This window comes from Eupeodes corollae, chromosome 2 (assembly GCF_945859685.1).
Source record: "Eupeodes corollae chromosome 2, idEupCoro1.1, whole genome shotgun sequence".
Classification (NCBI taxonomy): Eukaryota; Metazoa; Arthropoda; class Insecta; order Diptera; family Syrphidae; genus Eupeodes; species Eupeodes corollae.
In genome coordinates, this window is record NC_079148.1 from 115,451,484 (window position 1) to 115,464,605 (window position 13,122).

General features: G+C 32.4%; 2 protein-coding genes across 9 annotated transcripts in view; both read right to left on the reverse strand.

Moving 5' to 3' along the window:
* The window catches only part of LOC129948093 (phosphatase and actin regulator 2), a 417,788-nt gene that overhangs the window by 79,136 nt on the left and 325,530 nt on the right, over positions 1 to 13,122 (reverse strand). The window lies entirely within an intron of this gene.
* LOC129948099 (cuticle protein 38-like) lies at positions 412 to 1,030 on the reverse strand. Its single transcript, XM_056058931.1, has 2 exons — positions 893 to 1,030; positions 412 to 811 (listed from the first exon to the last, which is right to left on the reverse strand). Exons 1-2 carry the CDS (start codon positions 902 to 904, stop codon positions 488 to 490), a joined length of 336 nt encoding a protein of 111 aa, XP_055914906.1. The 5' UTR covers positions 905 to 1,030; the 3' UTR covers positions 412 to 487.

Consider the following 13,122-nt stretch of genomic DNA (forward strand, 5'->3'; position numbering starts at 1 on the left):
GATAAACCCTAAAGAAATTAAAAATATGAAAATTTAATGTCAAAGGAGATATCCTTTTATTGGATGAATTTATTTTATTGAAAAATCTCAGAAATTCAGAAACGAAAAGAAAAAATTTAAAAGACCTCCCAAAAACCTTTTAAATTGATTGAAATGATTTTTCATATACAAAAAAATACCAAGAAGGCTTTGAAAAGTTTAAAAGAAATGATTAAGGCAAGAAAACTTTTAGACACTTCTACTTTTTCAATATCTATTTGAAAATATTTTATAAAAGCTCTAAGCTTGGGAATGCTTTTTGTATATATTAATATATAATTTTCTGCTAAAAAATTAATATTTAAAATATTGAGGTCCACAAAAAAAGGTTCAACAATATTTCCAAAAGAATTAAAAACGCAAGTAACTTTGATGTTTGATTTTTTGTTTTATTGTAATTCAGTTGATCAAATTGGTATTCTCAAAATCAGTCCAAATTCTTGCCACCTTACTTCAATAGGAAAGAAGCTGGTGCAGCGGCGGCGTAAGCAGCTGGAGCAAAAGCTGGTGCAGCGGCATAAGCAGCTGGTGCGAATGCTGGAGCGGCAGCGTATGCAGCTGGAGCAGCAACCAATGGAGCGGCAGCAGCATAGGCAGCTGGGTAGGCAGCAGAGTGAGCGATGGAATGAGCATTGTAGCTTGATGCGTAAGGTGCAACATATGAAGCATATGCAGCTGGAGCAGCTACAACTGGTGCGGAGTAAGCGAATGGAGCAATAACTCCTGGTTTAGCAGCAGCGATGGCAACAACAGCAAAGAAGCAGATAGCAGCCTATAACATAAATTTTGTTGAAAAAATATCCTTTCTTATGAAAATCCTTATTAGTTGGTCTGATGTGATGTGAATACTTACGAATTTGAACATTTTGAGAGGTTTTGGTTGGTTTGGTTTACTTCGATTGAATGAAAACTTAACTTTGATACTGTTACCGTTATTGACTGGTGTTTATATACCATTTAACGATATCGAAACTACTCAATATTCAAAAAGCATAATTACGCCCAAAAGTATCCATACATAAATGTACGAGTAGTTGAAATTGAGAGTGAATGAAATTACGATAGTCTCCATAAAATTAACTTAAACTTATCACGTCCACCATTTCCGAAATTCATAAGCTGTATGGTTGTCTGGATTTTGGTTGCGTATTATGGTCTTTCATGACCTTTGCATGTTTGTTTTTGCATTATTATTGAAAGTGGATATGTAGGTACTCTTTACGATACATGATGTCTGTATTTTAATTTGGAAGTTATCTTATAGGATTTGCAAAAAAAAAGGAACACAAATTGGTATAAAGCATTGAATTAATGTTGCTGTTATTTTTCTTTTAAGGGAAATTGATATCAGAACTATTAAACTTTAATTCAAACTCTGTGAAAAGCGTTACACATTTTAATTTTATTATTTAACACTTGAGAAAAATTCATAATTTCACCGAAACAAAAAATATAATGTAATAAGAGGAGTACCTCAGGACAGTATCTTCGGACCCCATCTGTTTCTGCTCTCTGTAATTCTTTATGAACACAAGTTTATTTTTCATTAAAAAGCCTTAAGATTAAAGCTTATCAATAGGTATTATTCTTTGCCAATTAAAATGAGGAAAAGAATATCCTTACGGCTTTGTGGCCAACAAACAAACCAACAGCAAAGAAAAAAATAACAGCTAACAGCCTGTCATTTGCAAGTAGAAAACACCACAGTCCTCTAAGCTTTGGCTAACAAATTATGTTTTTATTAATTCAAGGAAAAAAATGGAGGCACAAAAGACAACAACATCAACAGACAGGGAGAGGGATAGAAAAAAAATATAATAAGATTAAATCACTGGAACAATTCACATTCAGAAAGTACAATATGTACAATGTACATTGTACAGTACATACTCGTCGTATACCAACTGTGTTTTCAATTAATTTGTAAAGAAAAGAAAAATTAAACTACGCTATACTCGTAGTATCTACATGTAGAGCTATTTTTATAGTGTACATATATAGAACCAAAAGGACTTGCCATAACAATGTCACACAAATCCTCATCATGTTAAGACTGTCACGCTTTAACTAAGCCCCTAGCATATTTTTAAAGTAGACAAAGCACTGTATATAGTATAGCAGGTTTTTCTACAATATAGAGTTAAAACTCTTACTATAGGGATTCCATTTTGTTGTTGTTCTTCTTCTGTATTCAAGCGACCACCCTACTCCATCTTCCATTAAATCCTCCCAAAAGTCCCAATCCCAAACAAATGAAAACTCACATATCAGTTAGCTATTACGACCAACAGCTGGAATAAAGTGTAGTATAGTTGTAGTAGTAGTAGACTAGGATATCAGTGCTATAGTGATTTTATTGGACTTGAAAGGAGTATAGGAATGTAGGAAGGATGATATTGCTTTATGCGGTTCGTGCAAATCTGGATCTGGTTTTTCATCACAAGTAGGCATAATATTTGTTATGCCTTCTTCCACACAGAATGAGAAAGACTAAAAAAGATACATATATTCAAGGCTTTTCCTTAGTCCTGATGGGTTTTCTTTTGTCTTTTATTCGAATTATATTCAACAGAAATTACTGCGGATTTATGAAAAATATGCGTTTCATTTCGCAATGTGAAATATTTTAATTTCATGAGAAAAGCTTTAATTTATGCCATCGAATGAAACAAGGATTATTATGGATGATCTGGTATGAAAAAATAATAAAAGAATTTATTTTGTAAGTAACAGAGAAAGAATTTAATACAATTTAATTTAAATCTTATAGCAAAATGAAGTACCGAGAGTTAAAAATAAGGAGAAATCCAATGAAAGAATCCGTTTAAAAAGTGCTGTGAAAAAGTAGAAATAATAAAGAATAATTACTTTTTCAGAATTATTACTTTTTGAAAAACTTGTTAATAATTTTTTTTTCTTGGCAATACTAATTTCGTCATAATATGTTTTCTACGTTTTTACATTGAACACACTAAAGCCTGAATTTCTAATCTTAATGAATACAAAATTGTGTCATTCTATGTTTTTTTAATAATTCATACAAAATTAATATGTTGTACGAATTGCTAACTGCATTATTTGTGCTTGCACCACATCATTTGCAGTAACAAGCCAAATTGGATTCTAACAACTCCGTATCCGATTTAAATCAAGAATTAGATTTAAAGTGTGTGACACTTTTAAAAAAATCGATTTTTTTTTATTTTTTCACTTTCAAAAACATCCTGTGAACGTGGCAAGGTCTCGAATAGGTTTTGAATAAACCGCTCCACCTTCATATACACGGAGTTTCGGATATTACGGAAACTTTAAAACTAATTTATACTGATTTGAGTAAAAAAGAATTGCTTAAGTGATGTAAAGTAGGAAACATACAAAAAAAACAACGGAAATAATAATGGCTTCAAAAAGCACCTTCACAGCGCTATGAAAACGATTGAACTCCCTAATTTCCTAGCAGTTTCGATATTTAATGAGGTTTTTTATAGCATTTTAGGAATAATGGAAGTAATAGGTGCGGTTGTCGGCTAAATTGCAAAGGAATATTTAGTTCAACAGCCTAATCAAGAAGACAGATGTTTTCAGCAGGCAGTTTTCGAAGAAAAAGAAAAAGGTGTATTGTATGAGCCAGAGGATTAGCACATTTTATGGTAATTATAATTTTATCTAAAAAAAATCGATACTTGAAACTTTGAACATTTTTCAAAGTTGCTGACATCATAACTCAACAAGAAATTGACGAACTTCAAATTGAAATTGAGTATACTTTAATATATTTACAATAGAATGTAAGTACCCGTGGCGTGATGGTTAGTGCGTAAGACTGTCATGCTCGAGGTCTTGGTTTTAATAGCAGCCTGTGCCAACGGGCACTGCCTTTTGCTAACAATTGACAAATACTCAAAAAGTAATTCTTGTCATACAAAGTGTTTTCTCAAATTAACTTTTTGGATTCTGCACAAAGACTGTAGGTCCTTTTACCCCTAAAATGACTCGCACACAGGAGTCAATTCTCTTTAGACTTTTGCGCCACCTAATTATTTGTTATTTAAAATACTAGATTCTACGATTTTGAAACTTGTCAATTTGGTATTAAAAAAAACGACCATTTTCTTACCCCAAAAAGACGAACCTTTTATTCAGAAAAACGACTTTTTGTCAATTTTGGATATTTTTCAAGCAAAGTTGGTGAAGTAAATACCTTCGACTTTAATAACTTTCTAGAATTTTTTCACTTCACCTACTTATTCGGTAGGAATAAGTTCAGAAGTTAGAGAACTTTTTTTTGGCACCTCCAACAACAGCACACAACTTCTTTGTTATTGAATATTTTTGTACAAAAAAACTACAAAATTTCAGAAAACTCTATTCAATACTTTTATTTTAAATAATTCCCAAAAATCGCCTAATTTTTTCAAATGATATAATTTGTTCTTTGAATTTTACAAGATTTCAAAAACGCATTCTTTGTAATATTGTAAATTTCTCAGCTTAGTTGGTTTTTAAAATTGTCGAGCTGTAAAATAATTTAGTACCGATTTTTCGTTAAACAAAAGATTAATATATTTAAATGAAAAAACAATCAAATACGCAACAGAGGTTAAAAGTTTATCAACATTTACATTATTAAACTTTTTTTAATTTAAAATTTAAAAAGTTCGTGTTTAAATTTTGTTGTTTAAAACTCTCTTTGCACATCTCGGTGTTAAGGACAAAATTTGTTTGAAATTGATATTTTTGCTTGTTTTTGAGATATGAAGAAGGAAAAAATGTATTATGAAGGTATGCGCAATCACAGCACAATTAACTTAGGTCCTCAGACCTGTTAGTCTTTTAAGAACCCCTTAAGGGGCATAAGGACTTTACTACGTCTACACGCCATAGTGCACGGTTTCCGGAGATGTGTTTCAGCTCCCTTCAACTCTTGCCTAGATGTGCTTCTCGGTCGTCCAACTCTTCTTCTTTCTTGTGTGAGCGGATACCACTGCATTGCTTGGCCTGCAATGCAGTCGTTACCTTTTCGAAGCGTATATCCCATCCATTGCCACTTACGCCTTCGCATTATCTATATGTCTATAGGTTTTCGACTTGTCTTTCTATGAAGGACCTCATTTCATTTGCAGTTTGGCCAGAAAATCCTTAGGATTTTACGAAGACATCTATTGCAGCTTTCTTGTTATGGCTGAAGTAACCTTCCAAGTGCTGCACCCATAAAAAAGCACAGATTCGACATTTGTGCGAAACAGTCGTAGCTTTGTTCTTAAGCTGATAGAGTTACTCCTCCAATTTTTTGACAGCGTACCGAACGCCGCTTTTGCTTTGCCGATGCGGCAGATGACGTCTTCATTGAGAGGTATTGAAAGCTCTCCACTTTTTCCACCGTTTGCGAAAAATATTTATTTGAGGATGGTCGGGTTCCGAGGCTGATCATTTTTGTTTTGTCGAAAATAATTTTCAGCCCCTCAACTTCTGCTTCTCTCTCAACACTTGTTGTCATTTGATGGAAACCCATGATCCTATGAGAGAGTAAGCATACATCGTCCGCGTAATCCAAGTGCTCTAAATAGGATGTCAAAGTCCAATGGATCCCTCCGCCACCTGACAAAGCTGCGAGCAGTACCTCGCTTACTACCAACAAAAACAATATTGGCGACAGAATACAGCCCTGTCTGACTCCGCTTTGGATTTCAAAATCATCTGATTACCTACCATTGTGTAGAACGTGACACTTGGATCCATCATATGTTGGTTAAATAATAGCAATTAGTTTTTCTGGGAATTGCAATAACTCAAAACTCATAAACGGTTCGGCAGAATTATTCAGTAATAATATATTACCTATTATACTTAGTTTCACTTCTAAAACAAAAAACATCACCCAATTTGACACCAATGATTTTAATTGTGTAATAATCTAATATTAATTTTAACTTTTGATCTTATGATGAGATTCAAATAAACTTTAATATTTCCTCACTTTTCAAAAGTAAAATTATGGTTATTTTGAACTTGTTTGAATTTGGTATGATTAAAATAAATTCTATGCTACGAACCATACATATAACATTTAATGCAATATAAATATATGTAATTCCACTGGATTTCCAAAAATATATTTCAATTGAAACACAACTAATATTGAAATACCTTCATCATAGTTTGATCAAGTTATGTCTGCATATATACCTAATGAATTACACATAAAACTCAACCACACAATAAATGTAATTGAATATAAAAACTTTACTTTTAAACCAACCATTTTATATGAGTATAGCAAATTTGCAATAAACTTAACAATTGATTAAAAATATATACATATCACTTTTGGTACTTCAAGGTTAAACAATGGTTTCAAAATAGTATTTGAAACTAAATTTGTACAATTATATAGGGCACTCTAAAAGTTTCGATAGAAATATTGTAAGATAAAATTTGCTTCAAGTTCTTGGTTTTGGTTTTGGGTTTTCAACTTTATTTTTTATCCAGTTACCATTAAGAATTCAACCACTTCAATTCTTATACATCTTCAGAATAAAGCAAGTAAAAAAAAATAATGTGAGAGGAAAAGTAGAACTGAAATAACTGTATATGAGTTATAATGAATTGATTATTTATTACATGGGATATCCTTCGAACATTCTATTTGAATGATTTTTGATATTTTTAAAGTGATGACACTTTATTTTTGTATAGTACCAAGTTGGTTGTTTTTGAAATATCAGTAATTATTATTGATATCAAAACAAAAGCTTAAGAACATCACATTTCTATGTTACATTAAACTGATAGGAGACACGAGCGGAAAGTAAGTAGAACTCGGTCTTTTGGTTTTTAGAGAAATATTTATTTTGTTATATTCAACAATTATATTGTTTCAAAGCCAGAATAGTTAAAGTGAATATATAATACATAAATGAGTGCACATTTTAACATTCTGGTGAACAAATATAGGGCGTTTCTGTGGAGAACTTTCAATAGGGAAAAAAGTCTTCCCAAATGCTGGAAATATATTTCAAAATTTGATCGTTAATCATCAATTAATCTTCATCGATGAAGCACATTTCTGACGGCAAGGATATTGTAAACATGCAGAATTGTTTGAGATTTAGCCAAATCCTTCATGGAAATTGCTAACTGTTTTGTGAATTTACTTTGAAGAAACATGTTCAAATTAATTATTCCAAATTCAACTGAAAAGACGCCGTTTATAAAAACAAGGTCACGTTGAAAATGATTTTTTAAGACATTAATTGCTTTGAAATATGTGAACAAGCCAAAATTGTTTTGTGTTTTATTTAAAACAAGTGTTTAAATTTAACAAATTACCAAAGAAGTGTTAACACTTTCTTCTCCATATTCCATATTCCATATTCCCTAAGATGCGATGATATTATTTATCAAAAACGAAAATCATACTCATGTTCGAATGTCATGTCTTTTCTCTGTATACACATAAGTCCTAGAGTCCTTGGTTGGGTTGTTTTGTTATAACAACTCTTCTCACAACCATGCATCCCCTCAATGACAAACAAGAGTGTAGAGAGATAAACTTTATTGTTAGCAGAAATTCTGACCTTTTGTGCGTTCCGTTATAATAACTTTGGTTTCCTTTTTCCTTCATTTTTGTATTACTATTCCTTTTTTCTATTTCATTCTTATATCTCTCATTTTTTTTCCTTTCTGTATTTTGTATTATTTGCAGGAAAGTGAAGGCGTTGAAAGATGACCGGAGATAGAGAGCAGCATGAAAGTGACATCTACAAATTATTATTTTTCCTTGCGCTTATATTCTCGTACTCTTATGTATGTGTACAACAATATGGAGTAAAGTACTTTGAAATTAATTTTCTATTTTCTCCCTCACACTCTCTTATATTTTTTTTTGTTTAAGGAAAAAGGATTACTCTTTAATGTTAAGGTTCCTATCCATCATTTTAAATGTCCTTCGTACGAAGAGAGAGAGCATCAAGCAGATGGTTTAAACACAATTCTGCTGAAGTAAAGAACAACTATCCAATTGAAAAGTAACTAATTTAACATTTCAATGCCACACATTCGAACAAAACGACCACAGATTGTAGTAATCATCAGAGTACAATATGTTTTCGGTCCCTTTAATGTTTCTAACTGGACTGCGTGAGCGGGATTAAGAAACAAAAAATAGAAAACATTTGGATCTCAATTCGAATTTCATTGCCATCTGTTGTAAAATAGGAAAACTAGACCAACAAAAAAAGGTTCAATAGTGATCCGTATACAAAACACATCACGAGTGTGCACAATGGCAAAGCATTGAAAATCCATTAAAAAAGGATTCACTTCTTCCTTCCTTGCAAACATGGCCGCCAAAAGCGACTTGGGAAATACGGAAATAACTTTCAAATGTTGCTCGAGGTCACACCAGAGGAAGTGAAAAAACTTTCCTTTAAAAAGAAACAAAAAAAAGGAGAAAACTAGAAAATACTTAAGGTCCTGTGTATCGTCGTCGGTCGGTTGTCGATGTCCTTAGGCTGATGGGTGTCATCAATGGCCTCTGTGAAATTTAATCAAAAGTGTACTACAAGAATCATGTATAGTAAGTCGTCATTTTGGTATTCACATGGGATGGAAAAAGATGAGAAGTAGATAGTAAATACATATAGAGGAGTTACACAGTTATATAAAGGAGATCATGTAGTTTATTTTTTCTAATAAACATAACTGAAAGCCGATAACCCTATGGCTACGGAATTTTGATGTTACGATAGGATGATGACGTTTCTTATTCTGTTCATTCTTTGAAGAAATGTGTTGGAACATATCTTTGTATTTTATCGAAGGAAATTGTTTCTTTTTTTGGAATGGAAAAGCCTACGAGTACAGGAATCTAACAAAAAAAAGGTTAAATAACATAAAAAAGGACATTTTGTGGGATCAATTTGTGTGAATATAGTTATATCTTCATACAAACATGTACATACAAGACATTTGAAGAAGGACCTTCAATACTTTTGTTCGAATGTTCTCTTGAATGAAAAAGATATAAATGTTGTTCGGCTTTACAATCAAAAAATAAAATCAATGAATTAGAATCAAAATCTTAACCTACCTACGAGTAATGTGTGTAGGAACCTGTTGTCAGTATAGGTATAGATTCCTATTTTATTCAAAGGCTAAGAATTTGACAATCGTAGTGTAAAATTGTTTACAAAAGGTTAAGCAAGGCAGATAATCAATTTGGTTAGAAATCCAAAACATAAAAGAAATGACACAATAATATCGTGACACGATTGTGATTTTGTGTCATTTGCGTCACATATTTTATACAATTGTATCGTCGAAGTATTTTCGACAGAAAATTGATTTGAGTTCAGAAGTTGGATACAGATTTGTGCTTATTGATACGGTAACATGGATTCATCAACTTTTATTTAGCTTTATAATTAAACTGCGATGTAGTGTTATTAAAAATGAGATTGATACTGAAAAAAATCTAAGAAATGCGGAATGAAAAAGCCGTCAGTCTAGAAGAAGCAAATAAAACCGAAATTATAATTTATGGATTCATAGTTTTTAAAAGAAAACTGAAGACTTAATTTTTGTCTGTTACTTCTTTAAGACTGAATTTCTCATCAATGCATTTTAAAAACATCATCAACATGCTGCCAATGAGTGACATGACTCCTCCTGTACTTGAAAGCGTGAACTATTCCATGGGACGAATCTTCTTTCGCACTCGTTCAGTTGCTAGAGTACTAAAAGATCTTCACATTTACAAATCCGCTGCCCTGTATAGGCCCTGCTATCTTCTAAAGAGGTGTTCTTCAACGCTGGCAAAACCACTGCGTAAGCATATTCTACTGGTCTCTTTCTGAGTGGATGGAAAACTGCATTTGTAAAGCCCGTCCCTAAAAAGGCGAATCCTCCGCCCCTTCTAACTATCATTTAATTGCACTTATGACCCTTTTTTCCAAGGTCATGGAAACGCTGTTCAAGCTTAAGAAATGTCTTGAAGAACGGAAACTTCTGAATGGTCAGCAGTGTGGCTTTCGTTGCAATAGATCGGCTGGTGATCTTATGGTTTATCTTACCGAACAGAGGAACAAGTCTTTACATCGTTTTTAAGAAAGTAAGATTATTGCACTTGATATTTCAAAAGCATTTGATAAAGTTTGGCATCAAGCTCTGTTATCGAAAATACGTGCTTTTGGTATTGGTGAAATTCTTCTTTGTTGGGTTAGAAATTACCTTTCGGACCGTTCAATTAAAGTAGTATTGGACGAGTTACAGTCCGATATCCATAAAAACGCTGGGGTGTGCCCCAGGGCTCCCTTTTGTCTGAAACTTCTAACCCACTAAATTGTTTCGCGGATGACAGTACCCTCTGCTTTTTATATTTGTTTTTACATTTTCAACCTTGTTTTTCGGATGTAGACTACCAACGGCAGCATATGATAAGCTCATTAAATTCTGATCTTGACAGCATTGTTCAATAGAGAATCAAAAACCAATTTAATGCTTCGAAAACTCTACTATCTACTGTCTCAAAAGCGTTATCTACCCCAATGCCACTTTTCATGAGTGGTACTTGCATCGAGGAGACTGAACAACTATCAGTCCTAGGTATGTGCATCACAAACCACTTGTTGCGGAGTGATCATATATTTGACATCTCCAAAAATGCTGCTAAGTGTTTAGGTTTTCTCCGACGATGCAAGAAGTTTTCACATCCTTCTGATGTGGCTATAATTTACCAAGCTTTTAATCGTCCTAAACTCGATTATCACTCTCATATTTGGGCTGGAGCCCCAATAAAGTACTTGATTCTTCTGGATAGAATTGAAAAAAGAGTTTTTAAAATGATAGGAGAACGTTCTCTCGCCAAGACATTTGCTTCTCTTGAGCTTCACCGAAAGGTGCCTGTCATTTTTTATTTTTATTATAAAGCTCTAGCGAAATAGTCACTTGCATTCCTCTCCTGAAACAATTCAACCGTAATACCTGTATTGCTGGGAGTGCCCATCAATTTACTCTTGAGCCCAATTTCAGACGTACTGTTAAGTACGGAGATTCTTTCTTTAGCCGCACTACAAGAATGTTGAATGCTTTACCTGACTCAATATTTCCCACTCATAACAATGTGCAGACATTCAAAACCAATGTGCATCGGCTACTCTTTTCTAATCTTATCCTCCTTTCCTAATTGCTCGCATTGTGTTTAATCATAATAAGGGTATTCATAACCTCTTTAGTGCGGACAATATAAAAAAAATAGAGCTGAAGGTTTAATATAATTTTGAAAAGTGATGAGTTCTAAATAAATATCGCAATATTTTGCACTGACACAAAAAATAGTGCCTCAAATACGGCTTCAGAAATGATTATAGCTTTTAAATGTTACAACAACAACACATCTTGTCAATCTGATTAGAATCATTTATATGTGGCACTTAGTCAGCTTACAAACAATTTGCAACTTTAGTAAAATCCTAATTATTATTTTTGTCTTAAATTGTAAAAATTATTTGAAACTTCCAAGAAAATGGTGTTTACATTTCAAATTTGATTTGATCTTAAAAAAAAAAAACAATCAAATTGTAAGAAAATAAACATAATTACTAATGTAAAAACATAGAGTTTTAAAAGCTTTATACTTGTAAGTACATTAGTTCATACCTTTTACTGCATTTAGATAGCGGGACAATAAATTAACATGCTGAATTTGTATTAAAATTTTTCAAAGCAGTCAGTTAAAATGTTGACTTTACTTAATTTAGACATTCAATTTCAATCGACCTTAGCTCCCCATTATTTCGATTTCATAGTCAAATTAATCAATTTTTTGTGATGATCAACTTAAAGCTATTCTTTATAGAAACTCATAACTATCCGAAACCTATGTTTTTAAGATTTCATTAAAATAATACGAATTTCTCCGAACAACAATAACTTAATCTAATTAATCTGTGTTAACCTAATTAATGTTTTCTAAAATATAAGTCAATAAATTTTAACGAAATAAATTAAATTATACTAATTTTTTTTTCAAACAAACGTTGTGTTTGTTTGTTTTAAAACTACGCCACTATGAAATGACCCCATCATTCCTGCCATTACTAAATTCTATTCACTTTTTCCGGCAAACCACAAATTATCATTTAACCACTTTGTTTTTCATCTATGTTTAAATCCAAGCAGATCAACATTGGATTTCAATTCAAATTAAATTGAATTAAATTATTCTGCATCCGTTTTGCAAGGCAAGGCTCGTGCCCAAGCATTATATCGATTTCTTCATCGTACCCAAAATTATCTCAATTTTGGAAATTCTTCATTACACAAAAACAGATACACATACAAACACAAACAGCTATTAAAAAAGAGAATAAAACAAAGAAAGTCCTTAATGAATTTCCTTCATTTGTCTGTCTGTGATGAAGGCGAGGATAACAAACGAACGCTAAACAGCCAGCGCGATGTGGCACAGTAATGTTGAACGTTCATTGGGTGTCAATGTCAATGATGTTTTCAATTCGATTTTAATATTGATTCGAAAATCCTACTTAAACATTTCTATTCCAAACACACACGTCGAATATCAATTTTCGTAAGATATTATTCATTTCCCTTATTTTAAATTTAATGTTCCCTTCGAATTACTAACTTCCTTCGATGCCCACATTATGGGGTCTTTCTTCTCATCATCATCATCACTCATAGGACTTGTGTCTATTTGTCGGTCTATTTGTGTGTTTATTTTTGCAGCTATTACTTCATCATGGAATTGAAAATTATCTAATCTGGTTTGCATATCTTTTAGGTTTACGTACAGTGGTTGCCAAGGATTCTATCCCAAAAACAAATACAAGATAGATGGTTACGTCTGGTGCTTCTAAATTCTGCTATTGCTATTGGGAATGAATGTAATTAGATTATTTCATTTGAGCCTTGAGAGATGTTCTTAATTCCAAAAAGCAAAAAAAACTAACATTTGCCTAAAACAACTCAACTCGTTTCTATGACGATGATGATGATGAAGACTCAATTACCAAATATCCTTTCTCTAAATCACTAGTAAACCACAAACCAAACAAAGTTTCG